Source organism: Arachis stenosperma, chromosome 6 (assembly GCF_014773155.1).
Source record: "Arachis stenosperma cultivar V10309 chromosome 6, arast.V10309.gnm1.PFL2, whole genome shotgun sequence".
NCBI lineage: Eukaryota > Viridiplantae > Streptophyta > Magnoliopsida > Fabales > Fabaceae > Arachis > Arachis stenosperma.
Genome location: NC_080382.1, coordinates 51,540,177 through 51,562,813, shown reverse-complemented (window position 1 = coordinate 51,562,813; position 22,637 = coordinate 51,540,177). Strand labels below are relative to the sequence as shown.

At 38.8% G+C, this 22,637-nt stretch overlaps 1 protein-coding gene across 1 annotated transcript; it reads right to left on the bottom strand.

The window, feature by feature from the left end:
- Positions 1–3,599: 3,599 nt before the first annotated feature.
- LOC130934035 (putative homeobox-leucine zipper protein ATHB-51) lies at positions 3,600–4,790 on the bottom strand. Its single transcript, XM_057863625.1, has 4 exons — positions 4,775–4,790; positions 4,083–4,417; positions 3,792–3,878; positions 3,600–3,689 (listed from the first exon to the last, which is right to left on the bottom strand). The coding sequence occupies exons 1-4, from the start codon at positions 4,788–4,790 to the stop codon at positions 3,600–3,602; spliced, it is 528 nt and encodes a 175-aa protein (XP_057719608.1).
- Positions 4,791–22,637: the final 17,847 nt, after the last annotated feature.

The following is a 22,637-nucleotide window of genomic DNA, read 5'->3' as shown; positions in this document are numbered from 1 at the left end:
TGAAGGTTTCATATTAACTGAAGAATTAGTTATGATTTTTCAAAGTTAAGCTGTGAAATCTGATTTTCTACATTACCTTTAGATAAAAATAGTAACTTTGAAAGGCTGTAACTAATTATGTAATTATCAGAATTGCATGAGACCAAGTCTGGGTTAAACTTGGAAATATAAGGAACTAAACTGGAAAATTTGAGACCTTTTTGTTAAATATACAATTTATGGTGAATTTTTAAAGTTAGATTGTTAAATCTATCTTGCAGCAGAAAAGGTCAAACAGAGCAGCAACTTGTTTGTCTTGCTGCGACTTCTATGAGCTGAGTTTTGGAGTGAAACTAATTTTGTTATAAAATTTGATTAATTTGGTTTATTGTTCTAAAGCTTCAGAATTTTAGGAGTTAAGGATTGAGAGTTGTAAATTTTTGAATATTGGTGGTCAAAGCTGAAAAGAAACAGATTTCCGCAAGATATGCATCAACTTCCAATACTTGTAACTCTTAGAATTGAATAGAAATTGGGTTGCAACCAAAACACACTTGTTTCTGGATGAGCTAGGAGTTCCCAAACCAAAATTTAGCTTAATTGGAGTTTTGTAATAAAAGTTATTCAAATCGAAAGGTACTAAGCTTGTTGGTTTCTAAAACAGATTTTGACTCATTTTTACTTAACTTCCAGGTTATGTAACTTCTTCATTAAAAATGGTATTAACCCAGAACCAATTGAGAAAGAAACCTGGATGAGTGAAGTTGAACTATATTAATTTTTATGGTCATTGGATTTTACTTTGATTTTATATGGAATTTTGAATGTTGTACGCTGCTGCTGTTTTCTGTTTTAAAGACACTGTAGAGCAGTCATGGTTTAACGAGCTTGATCAAAATGTTGTTGCAACAAGTTAATCCTGATATGAGTGCAAGACAAGTGCAAGTAATGATAGAAGCTGGCCAACATCTCCGCCTGATGCAAGTAGTGCACCAAATGATGCGAGGCAAAGCATTCCTCCTTCACTGGGATTGAACCATGTGTCAAAAGATATGGAAGTAAGTACTGTCAAAATTAGTAATTAAATTAATAGTGGCTGATTGCTGTTGATGTTAATTTTATTGTTGATTTTATTGGCCTTAAGCGAATCTACAATAGAATCTAGTTCGTTATCAAATTAAAAATTTCAACCACTATATAAAATAATTGTACTATTTTATCAAATTAAAAAGATGTTACATGGTCATCAAATTGGACATTTGGCTAATTGGCTCCATGAGTATGTATTGAATAGAAGAGTAAGAAACTAATTACGAACTAAGATGCATAACCTACCATTATTTCTTTTCAGAAGGTATGAAAAATAGATAAAGCAATAATAATACATGAAGGTGAAGGGGTAGCAATCAACATTGAATCAGTACTCAGTAATATATAGCAATCAGCATTATTATTATTTTAAATTTGACTTTGTCTATTGATTTCACACTCGATCTGATTTTTCTGTTTTGCTAGTGTTGATTACTTGATTTGTTTGATGGGTTGGAAGCTAATAATAGTATTTTGGTATTACCTTATTTTTTAAGCTTCTATTTTAGTTGTGGTTTTTTCTTTGTGCTGGATTTTTTTCAATTTTAAGCGACTTCAACAGGGAAATTGAAGTTCCACTCTAAAATAGATTAAAAACATAAACATTACCAAATGGCTCAAAATCTTAGCAAATGCTCCTTGTTATTTAGTGTGTACTAGCTATTATATGTGTGAAGTATATATGTTTTTATGATATGTTTTTTTCCTAAGTTGAAAAAAAAATAAATGTAGGTGTTTATGTCTAATGTGACTTTATTTTGCATGTTAATGAAGCAGGTGCTGAGCTTTTAAATGGTAAAGTGGCTGAAACAAAAGTTCTCAAGCGTTGAGAAGAAAGAATAGCAATACCAGAAACAATCTATCCTAACAAAGTCTAAGTTGTATTGCTCTCACACCTGTGAAACAATTCTGTTAATAGTGTCTATTTAGTCATAGTGTATATATCACTGTATAAAACTAAGATTGAGACAAGTGTATTCACTCAACTATATTGATATGTTAGCTGGTTACTTTAATTATATAACTAATCTTAATTGTTGATTATCTTATTTTATTTTTAGATTTATTTTGTAATTATCATCATTTTAGGATGTGATTATGCTTTAAAAAAATTAAATCTCGTAAGCTATGATCACAGAATTTTGTAATTATCTTAATTGTTATGATTTATTTTATTTTGATTATGCTGGTCACGGTTTTGTGGGATGACCATAGATAAGCTATGGTCACAGTTTTAAGGAGGGGTGACCATAGAGGCTATGGTCACGGTGAAAATCGTGGCCATAGATAAAGCTATGATCACGGTTTTAAGTGGGGTGACCATAGAGCTATGGTCACGGCGATAAGGCTATAGTCACAGTTTTAAGGAGGAGTGACCATAAAGTCTATGGTCACGGCCAAAATCGTGACCATAAATAGGGCTATGGTCACGGTTTTAAGGAAGGGTGACCATAGAGGCTATGGTCACGGCTAAAACCGTGACCATAGATATGGCTATGGTCACGGTTTTTATGCGTGACCATAGATTGCCCTATGGTCACGATTAAAAACCGTGGTCTAAAGTGTCAAATTTTGAAAATTGTAACCGTGACCATAGACCTATGGCCACGGCGAAATAGGCCACGGTAAAAAACCGTGACCAAAGGTCCAAAATCGTAACCATAGATCTATGGTCACCCTTTTCACTAGCTATACCGTGACCATAGGCCTTTTTTTTTTTTGTAGTGATGCTTATAAATAGAAAAACAATCTGAGAAATATAACACACACAAGCAATAAAATATTTCCTTCTCTCTCTTTTATTATAATATTCTTCACTTTATACAGTGCTAATAAACTCTCTCTCTTTTTCATCTCTCTGTGATTTTAAGCTATAATATTTATAATATTAGCAAATAAATAAACTAATTATATTATAGTGAGATAAGAGCATATTTATATTTTTTTTATATTTATTTTTCTTCCTTATTTAATTTACAACATGTGAAATATTGAATAATTTTAGGGAAGTTAACTGTGATTTTACTTTTCTTCACTTAACTTAGCAAATAGAATTAAACCCCATTGCATTACGCTATAGAATCTGGGTCTACTACCTTGCACAAGTTTTCTTTTCATTTTTTTTTTCACCAGTTTGGTTGATGAAGGAGTTCATAACATGCAGTTGAAACTTTAGTTGAAGTGGCAAATTATAGTACCTCTTAATACGCTGCACTTAAGTTTAAAATTTGGCGAGATCAAGTAGTTCATAAGAACTCTTTTAAGTGTTATGTCATGTGTGTGTGAATATATAATGTGAATGAGTTTGTGATATTATAATGTCTAGAATTAAATGTAGTCCAATTCATTTAAGAAAAAAAAAAAGGATCATGACATGCACAAGATTGATCCATACTCCATATTTTACAACATCTCATATTGACTGAGATTAAACTAAATCTCAAAATAATAAAGACTTAAATATGATAATGGAACTTAACAATACCGACTGAGATTAACTAATGCATACACTAATTAGCTGTCCGAAAACATTAGGGACAATATGGTGCAACGGCCCATCGAGGCAGTGGAACAGTGTTATGATGATCCTCCACAAGAAAGCAGCTGTAGCCATCTACAATCTGCTGATTATTATTATTATTATTATTATTATTATTATTATTATTATTATCATCAATCATTCCCTTGGATCCATGCAACATCTCTGACGTGCTTTCTACTACTGTTTCTGCCCCAGACATTTCTGTGTAAACACCAGATACATGTGCTCTAAATGCTTGCTCTCTTAGGCTTGCCTTCAACATCATAACCTGCAAGACTTCCAAAACAATAGAAAGATTAAAGACGGTTATTATTCAACAAAAAATAAATTTAAAGAGACAAGAAAAAGATTTAAAAGCAAAAATATTTTACATATTTTTATATCTATCTCATCTTCTAAATAGATTTGTATCTTAGCAATGCCTCTATACCAAATGGGAGATAGTGCCGTGAAATCAAAGATCTACTACTACCTCTTCTTGAAGCTTGTGCTTCTCATTGGAGATGTGATCAAATTCGTGTTTAAGGGCAAAGTACAAGTGCTCAAGCTGCTTGGCCTTCCACCTTGTTCGCCTATTCTGGAACCAAACCGCGATTTGGCGAGGCTGGAGGCCAAGCTCCCTGGAAAGCTTTATCTTCCTGTCACTGTCCAACTTTATCTCCTCCTGAAAGCTTCTCTCCAATGACTCAATCTGGCTGCTTGTTAACCGCTTCTTCTTCTCGCGGTGGCCCGCGTACTTTACTTCCGCCATTGCATGAAGCGACTCTTGTGGTGTCTCCACCAATGCTGCTTGTTTCACTTCACTTCCTGAACCAGACAATAATGTAATTAAGATGGTCTTGTTGCTTAATCAACAAACATCCTCACATGAAGACTGTTACGGATCCGGCCCACGGACCCCGGACCCATGGCCAAAACCCGAACCCGGCTTATCGGGTCAACACCATCTCGTCTTTCTAGAAGGCCCCGAATCGGCCCTCTAGATCTTCTAACTAACTTTCGAATTCAAACATCTCCCTTATCTTAAACAAATAAGATAAGATAAGATTATCACCATCACCTATAAATAGAGGACCCAGGTCCCTCCAGGTATTCATTCGTCCCACACACCTTATACCTCTTAGATCTATTCTGACTTGAGCGTCGGAGTGTCTTTGCAGGTACCTCCCCTCCGCTCCATCAGGGCCGTCCGACACCCGATCCGACCCGCAGGTTCCCGATCCTCCTCTCAACCCGTATCAGAAGCATTCTGTACATTGGCGCCGTCTGTGGGGACCTGCAACAATCAGACCGGATGGAGGGCATCCTGGAGGATAACCCATCAAGCCAGGACGACTCCCAACCGCGACGTCCGATCTCAGAACACCATGAAGACACAAACCAAGCAAAAATAGCAAGCACCGTCCACCACGCAAACGAGGACGTCACGACGGACCCACAACATCCCGAGAAAGCCAGGGACAAAGCGGCACAAATCATCCAGGATCTCTGTCTCCGAGTCCAAGAACTTGAAGGCAAGCTAAGCGACCGGGAAAAACACAATAACAAGCATGGAAGCCAGGCAACTTCCAGGTCAAGATCCCACCACGGAAGGTCGCCAATCCGGCAGCACAATAGGAGAGATGGTCGCAGCACCTCACGCAACCGCCGACGCGAGAAGTCGCCCGAACGACGATACGACAAGAAACACCATCGCAGCGATTCTCGGGATGTAAACCGTCAGCATGATTCAGACGAAGACCGGAGATACCGAAGCACTAAACGCACGAGAAGCGACCATACTATAATGGGAGCTACGCCCTTCACGGAAGGAATCTTAAGAGCAAAACTCCCCAAAGGTTTCGACAAACCCACCGACATGAAGTACGACGGAACCAAAGACCCTCAAGAGCACCTAACGGCCTTCGAGGCCAGAATGAACTTAGAAGGAGCATCCGACGCAGTCCGATGCAGAGCCTTCCCAGTAACCCTGGCCGGGCCAGCGATCAAATGGTTCAACGCCCTCCCAAACGGATCCATAACTAGCTTCCACGACATCACAAGAAAATTCATGGCCCAGTTCACAACCCGAATCACCAAAGCCAAACACCCTATCAGCCTGTTAGGGGTCACACAAAGGCAAGAAGAATCCACAAGAAATACCTCGACCGCTTCAACGACGAATGCCTAACGGTCGACGGACTCACGGACTCCGTTGCCAGCCTCTGCCTAACTAACGGACTCATGAATGAAGACTTTCGCAAACATCTCACCACCAAACCAGTGTGGACCATGCACGAAATCCAGAACGTCGCCAAAGATTACATCAACGACGAGGAAGTCAGCCAGGTCGTCGCCGCCAACAAACGGCAGCACGCCGCCACCCAACACGGCAACCCGACTCCCCGTCATAACGCACCACCCAAAGAGAACCAACGAGACCACCTTAAATCGACCCACAGACCACCAAGAATAGGAAAATTTTCCAACTACACCCCCCTAACAACATCAATTACTGAGGTATACCACCAAATAGCAGACCGAGGCATCATCCCCAGAGCCCGACCACTCAAGGAAAGGACAGGAGGAAACAAAACCCTCTACTGCGACTATCACCGCGGATACGGCCACAAAACACAAGATTGTTACGATCTCAAAGACGCTCTTGAGCAAGCTATACGAGACGGCAAACTCCCCGAGTTCGTCAAAATCATCAGAGAACCAAGGCGCGCCGACAGAGACAAATCACCAGAAAGAGAAGGACGCAACCCAAGAACCCAAAAACCACCCAGGGAAAACACCGAAGAAGATCCGACCATCATAGTGAACGTCATCACGGGCAAAGACGTACCAAATAAATCAAAACTAACAATGAAAAAAGACCTCAAGATAATGGCCGTCAAAAACCACGACCCAGTAACCATTGCCGACAGCACGATAACCTTCTTACCCGAGGACTGCCAGCACGGCACCTCGGCAGGAGATGCCCCTTCGTCATATCAGCCCGAATCGGAACAGGACTAGTAAGAAGAATACTCGTGGACACGGGTGCCGACTCCAATATCCTCTTCCGAGGAGCCTTCGACAAACTCGGGCTCCGCAACGACAACCTCCAAACGCATCGCCACGGCGTCACGGGCCTCGGAGATAACTTCCTCAAACCAGACGGCTCGGTCACCCTCCCCATCACCATAGGAACAAGCAATCAGAGAAAGACGATCCTATCCGAATTCGTCGTCCTAAAAGACTCCACAGCCTATAACGTCATTCTCGGGAGGAAAACAATTAACGACTTCTCGGCAGTCATCTTCACCAAATACCTCCTCATGAAATTCAAAGCCGATGACGGCACCATCGGAACCATTCACGGAGACCGAGAAGTTGCAGCCGAATGCGACAACAATAGCTTAGCTCTAAGGAAAAAATCCCGGGACGCGGCCGGAATATTCCTTGCCGACCTAGACGCACGGCTTGACGGCCAACCTAGACCGGAACCAGAAGGGGACATGGAAAAACTACAAATAGGGCCAACCAAAGATGAATACACGTTCATCAACAGAAACCTCCCACACGACCTCAAAGAAGAACTCTCTCAACTTTTGAAACAAAACAGAGACCTATTCGCATTCACACCAGCCGACATGCCGGGAATAAGTCCCGATCTAATGTCTCACCATCTGGCAGTAGACCCCCTAGCCAAACCCGTGGCGCAAAGAAGACGGAAAATGTCACCAGACCGAGCCGCCGAGGTCCAAAAACAAGTAAAGGCCCTGCTCGAAGCCAACTTCATCCGAGAACTCCCTTACACGACCTGGCTAGCCAACGTCGTACTAGTTAAAAAGACTAACGGGAAGTGGCGAATGTGCGTTGATTACACAGATCTCAACAAAGCATGTCCGAAAGACGCCTTCCCCCTACCAAACATCGACGGACTAGTAGATGCAGCATCCGGACACCGGTACCTCAGCTTCATGGACGCATACTCCGGCTACAACCAGATCCCGATGCACCGACCAGACGAAGAAAAAACAGCATTCATCACCCCAGACGGAACCTACTGCTATAAAGTAATGCCCTTCGGCCTGAAAAACGCCGGAGCCACCTATCAGCGACTCGTAAACAAGATATTTCGCAACCTAACCGGGAACAAAATAGAAGTCTACATCGATGATATGCTTGCCAAAACGGAATCCGGGGAGCAACTAACCGACGATCTAAAGGTCATAATGAACACCTTGCGAAAGCACCAAATGCGACTCAACCCAACAAAGTGCGCTTTCGGAATGGAAGCAGGAAAATTCCTCGGATTCATGATCACACAACGCGGAGTTGAGGCAAACCCGGAAAAATGCCGTGCCGTCCTGGAGATGACAAGTCCCAAGAACCTCAAAGATATCCAAAAGCTCACCGGACGACTAACCGCACTATCCCGGTTCCTCGGAGCCTCGGCACAAAAGGCAATTCCTTTTTTCAAACTTATGAAAAAAGGGATTCCGTTCAAATGGGAGAAAGAATGCGAAGAAGCTTTCCAACACTTCAAAAAGGTCCTAACAGAACCTCCAATCCTTGCAAAACCTCAAACAGGGGAAACACTATACTTGTACCTCTCCATAACGGAAGAAACAATCGCAGCAGCACTCGTCCGGGAAAACGAGAAAAAGGAACAAAAACCCATATACTTCATAAGCAAGGTGCTACAAGACACGGAAGCCCGTTATTCACGACTAGAAAAACTGGCTTTCGCACTCCTCTCGGCTTCCCGACGACTACGACAATACTTCCAGGCCCACCCCATAACGGTCCGAACCGACCAAACGGTCAAACAAGTATTACAAAAACCCGACCTAGCAGGAAGAATGCTAGCATGGTCCATCGAGCTATCCCAATTCCAGATCAGGTTCGAGCCCCGAAACGCCATCAAAGCACAAGCCTTGGCCGACTTCATCGCCGAAATGACTCCGACGAAGCTGACACCCGAACCATGGAAACTGCACGTCGATGGCTCATCAAACTCCACTCACGGAGGCGCCGGAATCATACTCGAAAACCAAAATGGGATCACAATTGAACAATCAATAAGATACGACTTTCCAGTATCAAACAACCAAGCAGAATACGAAGCCCTTTTGGCAGGCCTAAACCTAGCTCGGGAAGTCGGCGCCAAGATACTCGAGGTTAACACCGATTCCCAGGTGGTATGCTCCCAAATCAACGGGAGCTACCAAACCCGGGACCCCTGCTCCAACAATACCTTAAAAAAGTAAGTGAAACAAAAGAAGGATTCGAAAACGTCTCCATACATCACGTCCCCAGAGAGCGAAATGCCAGGGCGGACCTACTTTCCAAGCTAGCCAGCACGAAATCAGGACACGGCAACAGATCGCTAATCCAGGAGGTCGTGAAATCGCCCTCCGTATCAACAGAAATCAGCGCTCACCTAACATCCTCGAACCGGGAGTCTTGGACATACCCGATCTGGCAATATCTCCGCGACGGAATCCTACCACCAGATCCGAAAGAGGAAAGGCGAATAAAAAGGGAAGCCGCCAATTACACCATCATAGCAGGACAACTATACAAGCGCGGATTCTCGCAGCCCCTACTTAAATGTATCGAGCCCGGGGACACGGAGTACATACTCCGCGAGATCCACGAAGGCTGCTGCGGTCACCACATCGGAGGGAAAACGCTAGCCCAAAAAATCATCAGGGCCGGCTATTTCTGGCCCACGATCATACGAGATTCCATACAACTAACTAAAAGCTGCGACAAATGCCAAAGGCATGCCAATATCCACCAAGCCGCCCCACAACCACTCAGCGTGATATCGGCAGAACGGCCATTCGGCAGTTGGGGAATCGACCTCGTCGGGCCCTTCCCCACGGCACCCGGCCAACTCAGATACCTTATCGTCGCCATAGACTACTACACCAAATGGGTTGAAGCCGAACCCCTGGCCTCCATCACGGCAACCCAATGCCGGAAATTCGTCTGGCGACAGATCATTACTCGGTTCGGAATTCCCGAAGTCATCATCTCCGACAACGGAACCCAATTCACAGACAGGAAATTCAGAGAACTCTTAGAAGGATTGCACGTATCCCATCGCTTCAGCTCGGTAGAACATCCCCAAACAAACGGACAGGTGGAATCCGCCAACAAAATTATCGTCAAAGGACTTAAGAAACGACTTGACGAAGCCAAGGGATTATGGGCAGACGAGTTGGGATCAGTTCTATGGTCATACCGAACAACACCCCAAACAAGCACGGGAGAAACGCCCTTCCGACTCACATACGGCGTAGAAGCGGTCATCCCAGTAGAAATCGGAGACCCCAGCCCCAGAAAAACGGTTGGAGGTAACGACGAAGAAGCAGAACGAGACCTCATAGACGAAGCAAGAAGCATAGCCCACGTCAAAGAATTAGCACTCAAACAAAGGATCAGCCTAAGGTATAATCACGGCGTCATCCGACGAGAATTCGCGGACAACGACCTCGTCCTACGACGAAACGACATCGGCCTCCCGTCCCCAGGAGAAGGAAAGCTCGCACCCAACTGGGAAGGACCATACAGAGTCAAGGCCGTAATAGGAAAAGGAGCGTATAAACTCGAACGACTAGACGGCAGCGAAATACCAAGAACTTGGAACGCGGCCAACCTACGAAGATACTATACTTAAATAAGTCACTCTTTATTTTTTCTTTTAATCACCCTGTATTTCCCTTTATTTTTTATTGTTTATTGTCTTTTAGAACCTCGGGTACTCTTTCCCTCACGAAGGGTTTTAACGAGGCCCAAACCATTTAAATAAATTTTCTTACAAGTTACTTTCACCTCATCCCCATTACAAACCACTACTGTTCCTCAAAACACGGAACGAAGACACGGCCATCACTGGAGGACTGATCACCCTCCAGGCCGAACACACGGATATCCAAAAAACCGACCAAACGAACGGTTACGATAAAACAAAAAAATTGCAGAAAGGCCCGGACGGCCAAATAAACACCACAAACGGATCATACAAAAGGCCCAGACGGCCGAAAATACTATTGAACGATCCCCAAAAGTCACGGCCCTTGGCCATACCAAAATATTCAGTAACTAACAAGTTCAAAAATAAAATACAAAGAGGAAACTACTCAAATATCTACAATCCGCCCATCCCGGACGGTCTTGAAGGCTCCCGTCACAGACACATCCACACCAGGGGCCAACACCAGAAACTGCGCCTTCATCGTCTCCTCGGTAGCAGCAATGGCATCCCCAGCATCAGCCAACAAAGCCGCTTTCTCCTTCTTCAGGGCTTCGACCTGAGCCTTCAGAGTTTCCGACTCAGCGAGGAGCAAGGCAGCTTGAGAACTTGCATCTGAGGAACGCTTCCGCTCTTCGGCCAGTTGAGAAAGAAGCGAAGTCTCAACACCGGCAAGTCGGAGGATCTCCGCCCCGGCATCCTCTGAAGACTTCGCCGCTTTCTCCTTCGCAGTAATAGCAACCTTGAGCTCCTCCTTCAATTTGGTCACATCAGCCTGAGCTTGCCGAAGCTTCTTCTCCAACAAACCCGCTTGGGCCATCACGGGCTCAGCTTTTCGAACAACCACAGCTGAGCGAAGAAGGGCACGGTAAACCGACTCAGCCTGGAACGAGACGTCACAGCCATCAAAAAACGACTCCGTTCCAGGCATCAAATGCTGATCAATGAAACCCGTGGCGTCGAAACGTCGGTCCATCACACTAGGGATCAAGCCCTCCCCTTCAAAAGTCTCGCTTCCCGGCTCCTCGGCCCTACCCCTCTTCCGAGAAGCCTCAGTACCCGTCAGCACGACCACCTCAGGCGAACCGGGAGGAACCTGTGCTTCAGTAGGCACCTCCGAGGAAACCACCCCCTGAGGAGCAGCCTGAGAATCCACAGCCGGATTCGAAACAGGAGTGGTAGGGGACGACGATCCCTCCTCCCGAACTAACGCGGCCTTCAACCTCGCCAAGGTCGTCAACCCGCTAGCCATCTCAACTGAAAGAAAACCAACAGAAGAATTTAGAAGAGTTACCAAAAAAAAAAAAAAAAAAGGGGAGAAAGGAACACACCAATATAAGTCCGACAAGCCTCGGGATCCCCCATGACGTCCCGAGGATTCAACGGACGCTCGCCAAACAAATGCCACAAAACACTGGCAATATCCTTATCCTCCCGGGACAAATCGTCGTAGGAAATCTTAGTCAAAACCGACGGCCCGGCGCCAAAATTCCAGTACGTCGGAAACCGGCGCTCGCCTTCCAGAGTAAGCCAAAACGGGCGGTGACCCTCAACGGGACGCACCTTAAAATACTCCCACTTAAACCCGTGAAAGGAATCCTCGAACAACCCAAAAATCCGACGATGAGGCTGAGCCCGGAAAGACATATACCCCTTCTTGTGCTTCCCCTCCTTAGTCGGAAGAGTGCACAAGAAGAGGAAAAGGAAAACGGGCACCGAAGTCGGGAGATCGAGATACTGGCACACCAACTCAAAACACCGAACGGCTGCCCAACTGTTCGGGTGAAGCTGAGACGGTGCCACGGAACACCGACTAAGTAAACCCTGAACAAACGGGGAGAAAGGGAACCGCACTCCGAGCCGAGTAAACATGGATTCATAGACCCACATCCAATCCGGCACGGTGGGAGAATGGAGGTTTAGATAGCAGACGCGCTCATCCGCGTCAGGGAGCACGAGCTCGTATCGTCCCTCCTCTTCACCGCCACCACAAATTGCCCCTTGATCGCGGAGCCGTTGGAGATCACCCTCCGTCATCCGCGACGGAACGCCCCACACATCGCTGGTCACCCAACCATAGCGATTGGGAACGCCCCTGGAAGGGGCAACGGGGGCACCCACACCCTCATTTCTCCGACGCTGCATACCTAAAACAGGGAGGAGCGCCACCATCAGCCTACCAACTCGACACAATTACGAAAAATAAAACCTAAACACCACTACAAAGCAAAGCAGAAAATGGCGGTGCTCAGCCCCTTCCCCAAACTCAAAACGCCAAACACAGCAAAACAAAAACAGGAACAGGCACACAAACAAAATGGAAGAAATAGCATAAAAGAAAAAACCAAACCTGGTAAAAGCAGAAGAAAACTCGAAGAAACACAGGGAAATGAGGAGAAGCAGAAACAGCACCAGTAAGCAAAATCCACTAAGCAGTTTTTTCTCAGGAAAGGGAGAGGTTCTCTTTCAAAAGAAAAAACGGACGAGGGAAATAGAAGCCAAAACGAAACGGTTTCAAAAAGATGAAAGGACACAACTGACCCTGGACATAATAAAAATAGTAGGGGCAAAAAGGAGAAAACACCTCCTCAATAAATGCCCCCCTCGGAAAAGCAAACTAAACAATTACGCCTCAAAAAACGCAACAGGCGCAGCAGGCACGGAAAGGTCACGTCAAAGACCAAAATACGGTCAGGACAAATCCTTTACCAAACGAAATCAAGAAACCGACCTCGCCACCAAACGAACACTCGAACGGCTCCGAAGATACGATGAGAGAACATCTCCAACTCTCAGCGAGAAACCGACCTCACTCGCTCTCCCGCTGCGGGGGCAACTGTTACGGATCCGGCCCACGGACCCCGGACCCATGACCAAAACCCGAACCCGGCTTATCGGGTCAACACCATCTCGTCTTTCTAGAAGGCCCCGAATCGGCCCTCTAGATCTTCTAACTAACTTTCGAATTCAAACATCTCCCTTATCTTAAACAAATAAGATAAGATAAGATTATCACCATCACCTATAAATAGAGGACCCAGGTCCCTCCAGGTATTCATTCGTCCCACACACCTTATACCTCTTAGATCTATTCTGACTTGAGCGTCGGAGTGTCTTTGCAGGTACCTCCCCTCCGCTCCATCAGGGCCGTCCGACACCCGATCCGACCCGCAGGTTCCCGATCCTCCTCTCAACCCGTATCAGAAGCATTCTGTACAAAGACAAACAAAAATAACTGCTTCCTAAATTGGATACGTTTTAGTATGTTAATTGTTACCTCAATATAAAACAGTAGTAACCGTAGTTTAACAAAAAAGAAAAAAAAAAAAAGAAAAAAGAAAAGTTTAGAATAAAAAATCTATATCTCTATTATTTTTTTTGCTTAAAAAATAATGAGAAATTTTCATCCAAAAAATGTGCTTTGTCAAGATTTCCTTAGTTTATGAGTCGCTAAATCAATCGTGATCTGGTCGATTTCTTGTAGTAAACACAGTTGCGTAGGATTCAAGTTATTACTATTCATGTGCAAGACACGGTAACCTTGGAAGAACCAAAAGAAATGCAACATGACATGTCATTACATGATAAAAGTCAATTATTAGAAGACTAGTGCTTTTGTTATTTTCTTTTTTGTTTTACTTGGATATGATGGGTTGCTGCTATTGTTATTGTTGCTGCTACTGCTGCTATAGTTGTGAAAGAAGCTTAGTGAAGACTCAGCACGAGGAGCAAAGGATCTTGTGCTTTCATTCCACTCCATTACCTCTCCCTCTTCAAGTGTATTCATTTCCAAGTTCCAATCCATAATTCTGTCTGTTATAATAATATTGGTGCCTGAAGGCATCTCTCTCATGGGAATTGATATATATGGACCACAATGGCTTAGAGGCGTGGCGCTCTAGCTCTGGCTTGTTCAAATGCAAGGTGTCACGTGACGCTTAATTGGTGATCCAATAGCAAAATGTTAACTAAAAAGATTCATATTAATATCTTCCAAGACACCACAAAAAAAAAAAAAAATATATATATATATATATGGTGAGTTCTACCCAACCCCCTCTATTTCAACATGTAAATTACCCCTCGTGACGTGGTATGTTTTAATTGGATGCTTAATTTTAGTTTGAGTTAATTTAACTCAATAAGAGTTAATATGTTAACTAAAGTAGGGTAATTTTGTAATTAAATATTTTTATAAGAGGGATAAATATATAATTTCTATAAACATTAAAAAATAAAGTTATATTTTTATCAATCATCCCCATTTAGAGTTCAGAGCTTGAGCTTCAATGGCTACAAAAAAGATAACACCAAGAAGGCAGATTTTACTCACTAGTGCCCCAAGTCCTCAACCTTTGTTCTCACCCTCAAGCAGCTGACTCGCTTTCGCCCTTCCCTCAACTCCCCTTTTCTAGCAAAACAGTTCTGGAACTGCCCTCCTGAAGTTTTTCTGAATTTTTAATATTTTAGTAAATTACATAATTACTCATTTGGGTTATAATTTAATTACCAATAGTTTAACCATAATTAACATAGCAACCAATTAAAAGATGACATGTCACAGAGGATAAATTACATGTTATTATAGAAAGGGTAGGCTAGAATTTACCTATATATATATATATATATATATATATCTTCTACGAGTAAAATTAAAATGATAAACCGAATACATGCATAATTTTTAAAGAAAAGCATTAATCCATAATTTATTATGCGGAGGTTAGTGAAAAAAGATTCCAAAATTTTTTTATTTAATATTTATTAATTATAATAATAATTAATATATACTAAATATGATAAATTTGGATTATTTTGTCTAATTTTTTATTGTCTCAAACATTATCAAAATAAAATAATCAATTCTAATACTAGCATTGCTTTCTTAATCAATATTAAATATTATAAGCTTTAAGACTCTAGGAGAGATAATAATAAATAGGTAAAATATATTTTTTTTGTCTCTAAAATTTGACAAAAGTTTTAAAAATATCCCTAAGTTTTATTTTGTTTCAATTTTGTTCTAAAAGTTTTCGATTTGCATCAAATATACCCTTTGACAGCTAATTTTTCAAAAAATCTAAGACTAATTCAACAATAATTTCATAAGAACAACCTTTAACATAAGCAAATCAAGCATAATTTTCATGTTTTATTTTTAGATTGGTTTTAAATTTTTTGAAAGTTTACCCGTCGAAAGTATATTTGATGCAAATCGAAAACTTTTGAGGCAAAATTGAAACAAAATAAAACTTAGGGATATTTTTAAAACTTTTGCCAAACTTCAGAGACAAAAATGTACTTTACTTTAATAAATATAACACCCAGAGCATTTATAATAAAATGGTGGTCTCATTTTTATTTGTGTTTTATTTATTATGTTGTATTTTAAAGGCATATTATAAGATTATAAATTAAATTTTTTTTACTAAAAATTTAAAAAATTTAATTTTTAAATGTATTTAGTTTATATTTATTAAATAAAAAATATAAAATCTTTTACTAATGATGAGTTTATAATATCCTCATAAGTTACATGTTAACTAAACGATTTTTTTACTTAAATAAACAAAATTAATTGTTTACTCGATTAAATAAACTTTGATTTTTTACTATTTTAAAAATTTAAACCCAATTTTCTTGACACAAAGAACAAAATCAAAAATTATATAAATGATGCTGTTATTGGCAGCAAAATCCAAAAAAAAAGAACATGTGCGATTGCGCGAGCAAAATTATGGTAATTGATGGCTATAAATAAAGCACCCATCAGTAATATTTTTGGAATCCATTCCTTATTAATTGCAACGCAATTCATGTAATTCTTGATTTTATTCTTTGTATTAATAAAATGGTGCTTAAATATTTAAAACAGTAAAAATAAAAAATATATTTAATTGAGTAAATAATTAATTTCATTTATTTAAATAAAAAAATTGCTAGGTAAATCCTTATTTATTTATTTATTTATTTTTTGCTGACAAACCAAATTTAATTTAACAGAAGTTGAGTGATCCAATGCACTTGGTATACTTTAAGCCTTTAAGGTAAGGCTCTACACCTAGCTAATTAAAAAGCAGTTGAATGTTAATTAAGAGGACAGAAGCTAAGCATAGTTATGGTAGAGACTGAGAGAGTGTGGGCTAGAATAAATTGTTGTACGTGTGAGGTTGCTCCCATTCTTCGCTTTTAGGGAGCAGCAAAGTTGAGTGTTTATGGCTGAGAGACCGCTCAAGTTAAAGAGAAGAATAGCAGAACAGCAATAATGATGTACCCTTCATGCGGACTACAGCTGCTACGCTTCATTTTTATATCCTTCGAATGTTTTTTAGTTTTAACTTCTCTGAATTATAAAAAATATATATAATATATTTTAATTAAAATTAACGATTAAAATTATCAAATAATGAGTTATAATTCAAATAACATAAAAAAAATATTATTTGTATAACATTAATCAATCTTTAATCAACTTTTAATAATATTTAATTTTTTTTATTAAAACATATCTCTAAAAATCATATCTATAAATAAATTTAATTTAAATTTTAAAAATAAAAATTTCTTTAACTTCTCTCCCACTTCATAATTAGTTATTAGGACTTTGTTTCTTTTACCTAACTTCACATGACAAATATAATTTGTTATTTTTTTTTACGTAATATTCATACTGCATTAGTGAATTTCAACGAAACAGGAACCTTTCAACTGAAGCACCCTCCCGTTTTTATTGGTGAAAGGTATCACCACTTTTTACATTTGTGCTTAATTAATATTATGAAATATCATGTTCATCATTTTTAATTATATTTAAAAATAAACATGAAAATTCCATTCTTATTTAATTGGAACAAGTTTTATTTTATTTGATTTTATCAATAGAATTGTTACAAATAAAGTATTTTGTATTTAATTAGTTTGAGTAAAGAAGCAAAAAAAATCTAGAATTTAAGAGAGAAGATGTAGCTGGTATAGTCATAAAAATTGTGTTTTTATTTTTCAATTGTAACATATCTAATAGTATAATATTATATACAAAATATTTTTAAAACACATCCAAAATCGTAAAAATCTAGTTTTTAAATATAAACGTTTTCAAAATCGTTAAATTCTAGCTTTTGCGACTTTCTAGTGATGAATAGTCGAATATAATTATATACACAAACTAAAATATTTTCAATTGTAGTTTCTTTTTCAATTGTAACACATCTAAAATTATTAAGTTATACACAAAATATTTTTAAAACACATCCAAAATCATAAATCTAAAATTTAAATTTAAACATTAAAAATAATTGCAACACATCTAAAATTTATGAAGTTATACAGAAAATATTTTTGAAACACATCCAAAATCATAAATCTAAAATCTAAATTTAAACATTAAAAAAATAATTGTAACACATTTAAAATTATGAAGTTATACAAAAAATATTTTTAAAACACTTCTAAAATATAGAAATTGCACATGCAAAAATAATTTAACGTTGCAATATATATGAAAATCTCTTCAAGCTATTTTATTCGATTTTTTATTTTTAAAAAATCAAAATTTATAGAGAATAATAGAAAAAAGTAATGGTATCAAAGACCCATCCAAAACTTAGGTAAGTTATGCGCCTCTGGGTTTTCGACATGGGCAAATGTGACTTTTCTGCTTCTTTGAGTGTTTTGTACGGATTTAGTTAATAATTTGATGGTTTAAGGTTTATTTTATAATTTTAAAATCAAAATTTTGAGTTTTGAATAATTTGATTTTTAGATATGTATTTAAATTATAATATATTAATAATTAAATATATTAAATCTGAAATAGAAATTTAAAATTTAAATTTTTTTAGATTGTATTTTGAATGTGTATTTAATTTTAAAAAGACAGTAAATATATTCATAATTTTTAGATATGTTTGTTTTAATTTTTTTAAATTATTATAATAAAAGGCTGAATATTGTACATTTTTAAAGGATACCTAGTTGAATTATTTTTTCATAGTCACTTAAAAAGTTGTGGATTCGAGTGTTAATATCTTTGGTAAAAAAAATTAAAATTATTAATTTTTTAAAAATATTTTTAAATTTGTTAAATTTTATTATCAAAAATAGTGGAAAAATTATACACGTGGATGGTTCATCAACAACACTAAATTAGAAAAATATTAATATTATATTAAAATTAAGAAAGTATCATATAAATCAAATTAAAAATTAGTTAAAAGCGAGAAATATCAAATATCTCATCTTTATGTACCATCTTATTCTTAATAGATTATTTATTAAAGAAGTGTTTTGTTTTGTTATGGATCCGGCAGGCAGAGAAACAAGAAAATTTGTGTCTCGATTATATTGCCTATATTCTCAAAAAGTAAAGCCACTAAATAATAGACGCGAAGACAAGAAAATTTCTATATTTATTCCGACAATTTTTAAATGACATATATATATATATATATATATATATATATATATATATATATATATATATATATATATATATATATATATTAAAAAGAATACTTTTTTGTAACAATCCAACTCTTAGTAAGTTATAACTAATGCTAATAGTAGGGACTACGGAGTCGCGGAGTCATTAATTTATTAACTTGTGAAACTCCATACCCTGTATTAATATATATAAATATGAGCCTGTTGCACCATTAAAAGCGGATATGTTATCATGTAACGGCATCGGTAAACGGCGTATGCATAATTAAAATGTATAGAAGAGTAAGTATATATTCATTAAACAGAAAGACGAAGTAAATCCACACATATCGTACATAATGTCATTAGGGCTTAGTTTATACATCAGAAGAGAGTACAACAGTTATAACCATTATACAAACTCAGATACAGTCATCCTAAAAATTTAGACAGAATAGACATATGCAAATATATTACATATGACACTTCGAGTCCTGGTCTATAAAGAAAAGTCTCTAATTTAGTACCGAAGCTAACATAAAAGAAATAAAGTCCTACCTCTAAGCAAAATGTTAACAAAAGAAAGCTAACAATTTAATTATGGATCTCTAATTATCTCTTTTTTCTTCGATTCTATTATTTAGCTCTATTAATATTATCTCGAATTCACACTTGCTAAACCTAAAGCTATTGGTTGATAAAATAATTTTATCGTTTAAATCTTAACTAATTAATCAAATCTCCTTTTAAGTTAATATTAATCACTTCTTTACCTTTTGTTTTGTTGTCCATCAAAATCAAATAAGTTAAATCACAAATCGATTTTACAAATTAATAAAACCATAAAAATCCAATTTTCTTTAACCCAGTTATCAGACTAACTTTATTTCTATTTTAAGTTCAAAACTCTCCTAAAGAGACTCCAAATCACTGTGTCTTTCAATCAAAATCTTAATTGCAACATCATAATCGTTTAATTTATTCTTAAAACTATCATTTGCATTGCTTTAAATTCGTTAAAGAACCCCAAATAAAATTTTTTAATAAAAAATAATCAAATAATACTCATTTTGTTAAACCAAGTTTTCTAAAACTAACTTCAACTTCATTTTCAAACTTAAAACTTTTTTAAAAGACTAAAAAATTATTTGTATACTTAAATAATTATTTTCGTTACTTTAAATTTCACTAAACCTCTGAAAAGACATAACTCTTTAGTTTGAGATAATCAAGTTTAACATCAAAACAAAGTCTCAAACTTTTATGAAAATAGTATCGATTTTCATTATTCTTAACATTCAATTTTCATTCAAACTTTTATAAAATTTTTGACAAAACCTCCAAACAAAGGTCCCATCCAAACAAACATCTCTCAAACTCTTCTCAACTTTTCTAATGCCCCACAATTTCTCAACGTGTAAGTATTCTTGGCTTATTGTTATCCTTAATTGTCTTTAAGTTATTAAAATTTCACACATTAGGTCAACAAACAAATTGTTCAAGTACTAATCCATCCACCAAGAGGCTTCAAACATTGTTACTAAGTAATTTTATTATTAGATATTTTTCAATATTTAATCAACTTCAACTCAATCATTCAAAACAAGCTTCAATCATTGTTACTAAACTTTTAAAGCATTCCAAATTTGTACCTGATGACTTGCATCATCTATCTATTTTCTCGTATAGTTGTAGCAAAGAATAAGTGAATTCTCACTGAATGGATGTAGTATTAATGGATATATTATGAATTATTGGAACACTGCTTTGAAATTCTATATTGCATGAATTTCAGGAGAAAAAGAGGGCAAAGAGGATGCAAACAAGCAAGGGATGCTGGGCGTGTCCTAGGCATGGCACTCCAAAACATCAAAGTTGGCGTGTCCACAGGCATGCTTGGGTGTGGCACGCCATGCTAGTTATCCAGAGAGGTTATCTTGGTGCAACATTGAAGGCGTGTCCACTGGCGCTGGCGAAGGCGTGACACGCTAAGTTCTCAAAGCTGGAGTGTCCACGGGCGTGCCTGGGTGTGGCACGCCAGGCTTGTTATCCAGAGAGGTTATCCTGGTGCAGCATTGAGGGCGTGCCCACTGGCGCTTGCGAAGCCGTGGCACGCCAGGCTTGTTGAACAGAAAGGCAAAAGTGGTGCAGCATTGAGGTCGTGTCCACTGGAGCTTGCGAAGCCATGGCATGCCAAGTTCTCAAAGCTGGCGTGTCCATGGGCATGCCTGGGCGTGGAACGACATGCTTGTTGAACAAAAAGGCAATATTTGTGCAGCATTGAGGGCGTGTCCACTGGCGCTTATGAAGGCGTGGAACGCCAAGTTCTCAAAGCTAGCGTGTCCACGGGCGTGCCTGGGCGTGGCACGCCAGGCTTGTTGAATAGAAAGGTAGTATTGGTGCAGCAGTATGGGCATGCCTGCTGGCATGTCCTAGGCGTGGCACGCCAAACACTCAATGCTGGCGTGTCCACGAGCATGGCACGCCAGGCTTAACTTCCAAAGGAGAGTCTTGAAGGAAATAACAAAAGGCGTGGCCCCTGGCGTGCTCGAAGGCGTGGCACGCCTAGCCATCAACACTAGCGTGTCTACAGACGTGCCCGGGCATGGCACGCCAGGTTGAATAACCAAAAGAGGATCCTAGAGCTACCAAAATGGGTGTCTCACTACAAGCTTAGTGCGTGGCACGCCAATGCACCTTCATGGGCGTGCATTGTGGAGTGGCACGCCACTCAACACACCTTCATTTAGCAAGTGATGAGTTTGAAAAATTCTAATTTAATTTGATGATGATCAAACATTATTAATATGATTAATTACAAAATTATTAATATAGTTTACATGTAACATTTGCTAATTAATGATTTTGTTGATGCAGTTTTTTATAATAGGCCGAAAAGGAAAGAAAATGTTGCAAGCCCAAGTGTGAATTTTTATTTAGCATTGGTTCAAAAATATCCAATGAAGTGTAGCTGAATTATTATTCTTGTTATTGGGCCACAATTGTTCTTAATTAGCCCAAATTAAATTTGATGGAAAGATCCATTAACATGGTCCAAATTGATAAAAAGAGAGAAGGAGATCCATGCATGCCTCCACGGAAGTCAAACTTACCTTTGGATGGGTTTCAAATTTTGTTCTATTGCACTTAATGCAGACATTGAAAAATAGAAAGAGAAATTGAAAAATTGATGTGATAGCATTAAGTGCACTACGCACTTCTAGGCTTGGGTTTCAAAACTAATTAATCATTTCACTCTCTTTCCTAGCTTCACTAAAAGCATTTCAAAATCTTCTCTCTTCTTTCACTAATCTCTCTTCTCTTTCGGTCATATCAAACACAGAGAAAGCATGGAGGCTATGGCTAGACACCGAAAAGAAGGAAGAGCAAGTAACAAGACCATCACAATGATGGCAAGAAAAAGAAAACATAAAGTATGTAGTGGCTAAGATCTTCAACCAAGAATGGTAAGATTTGGTGAAGAGATCTTGGCTTCTCCATACCCAAAAATGGATGATGAAGATTTCGATCAGAGAAAGATTTCTTGGAGGAATGGCTCGTGTTTGCTTTTGGGTTCACTCATCAAAGAAGGTAGCTAGGGTGGCTACGTGAAAGAGGAAGCAAAAGTAGAGCAGGAGGAGCTGTCATCATCAAGCATGCATCAAGGGCTAGGAGTTCATCTTGGAGTGCAAGGCAAGATGGAAGGCTCGGATTGATGATTATTGGTGACCAAGGAAGAACAAGAGGTAATTCCATGTTGGTTATTGCATTCGGTTACTTCTCCTCTCTCTGTCTGGCCGAACTGGTTTGCATGAAGAAGAAGAAGTTTAGCTTGGTTTTTGGTTTCAACCGTGGAGGCTTCTCCTTTTA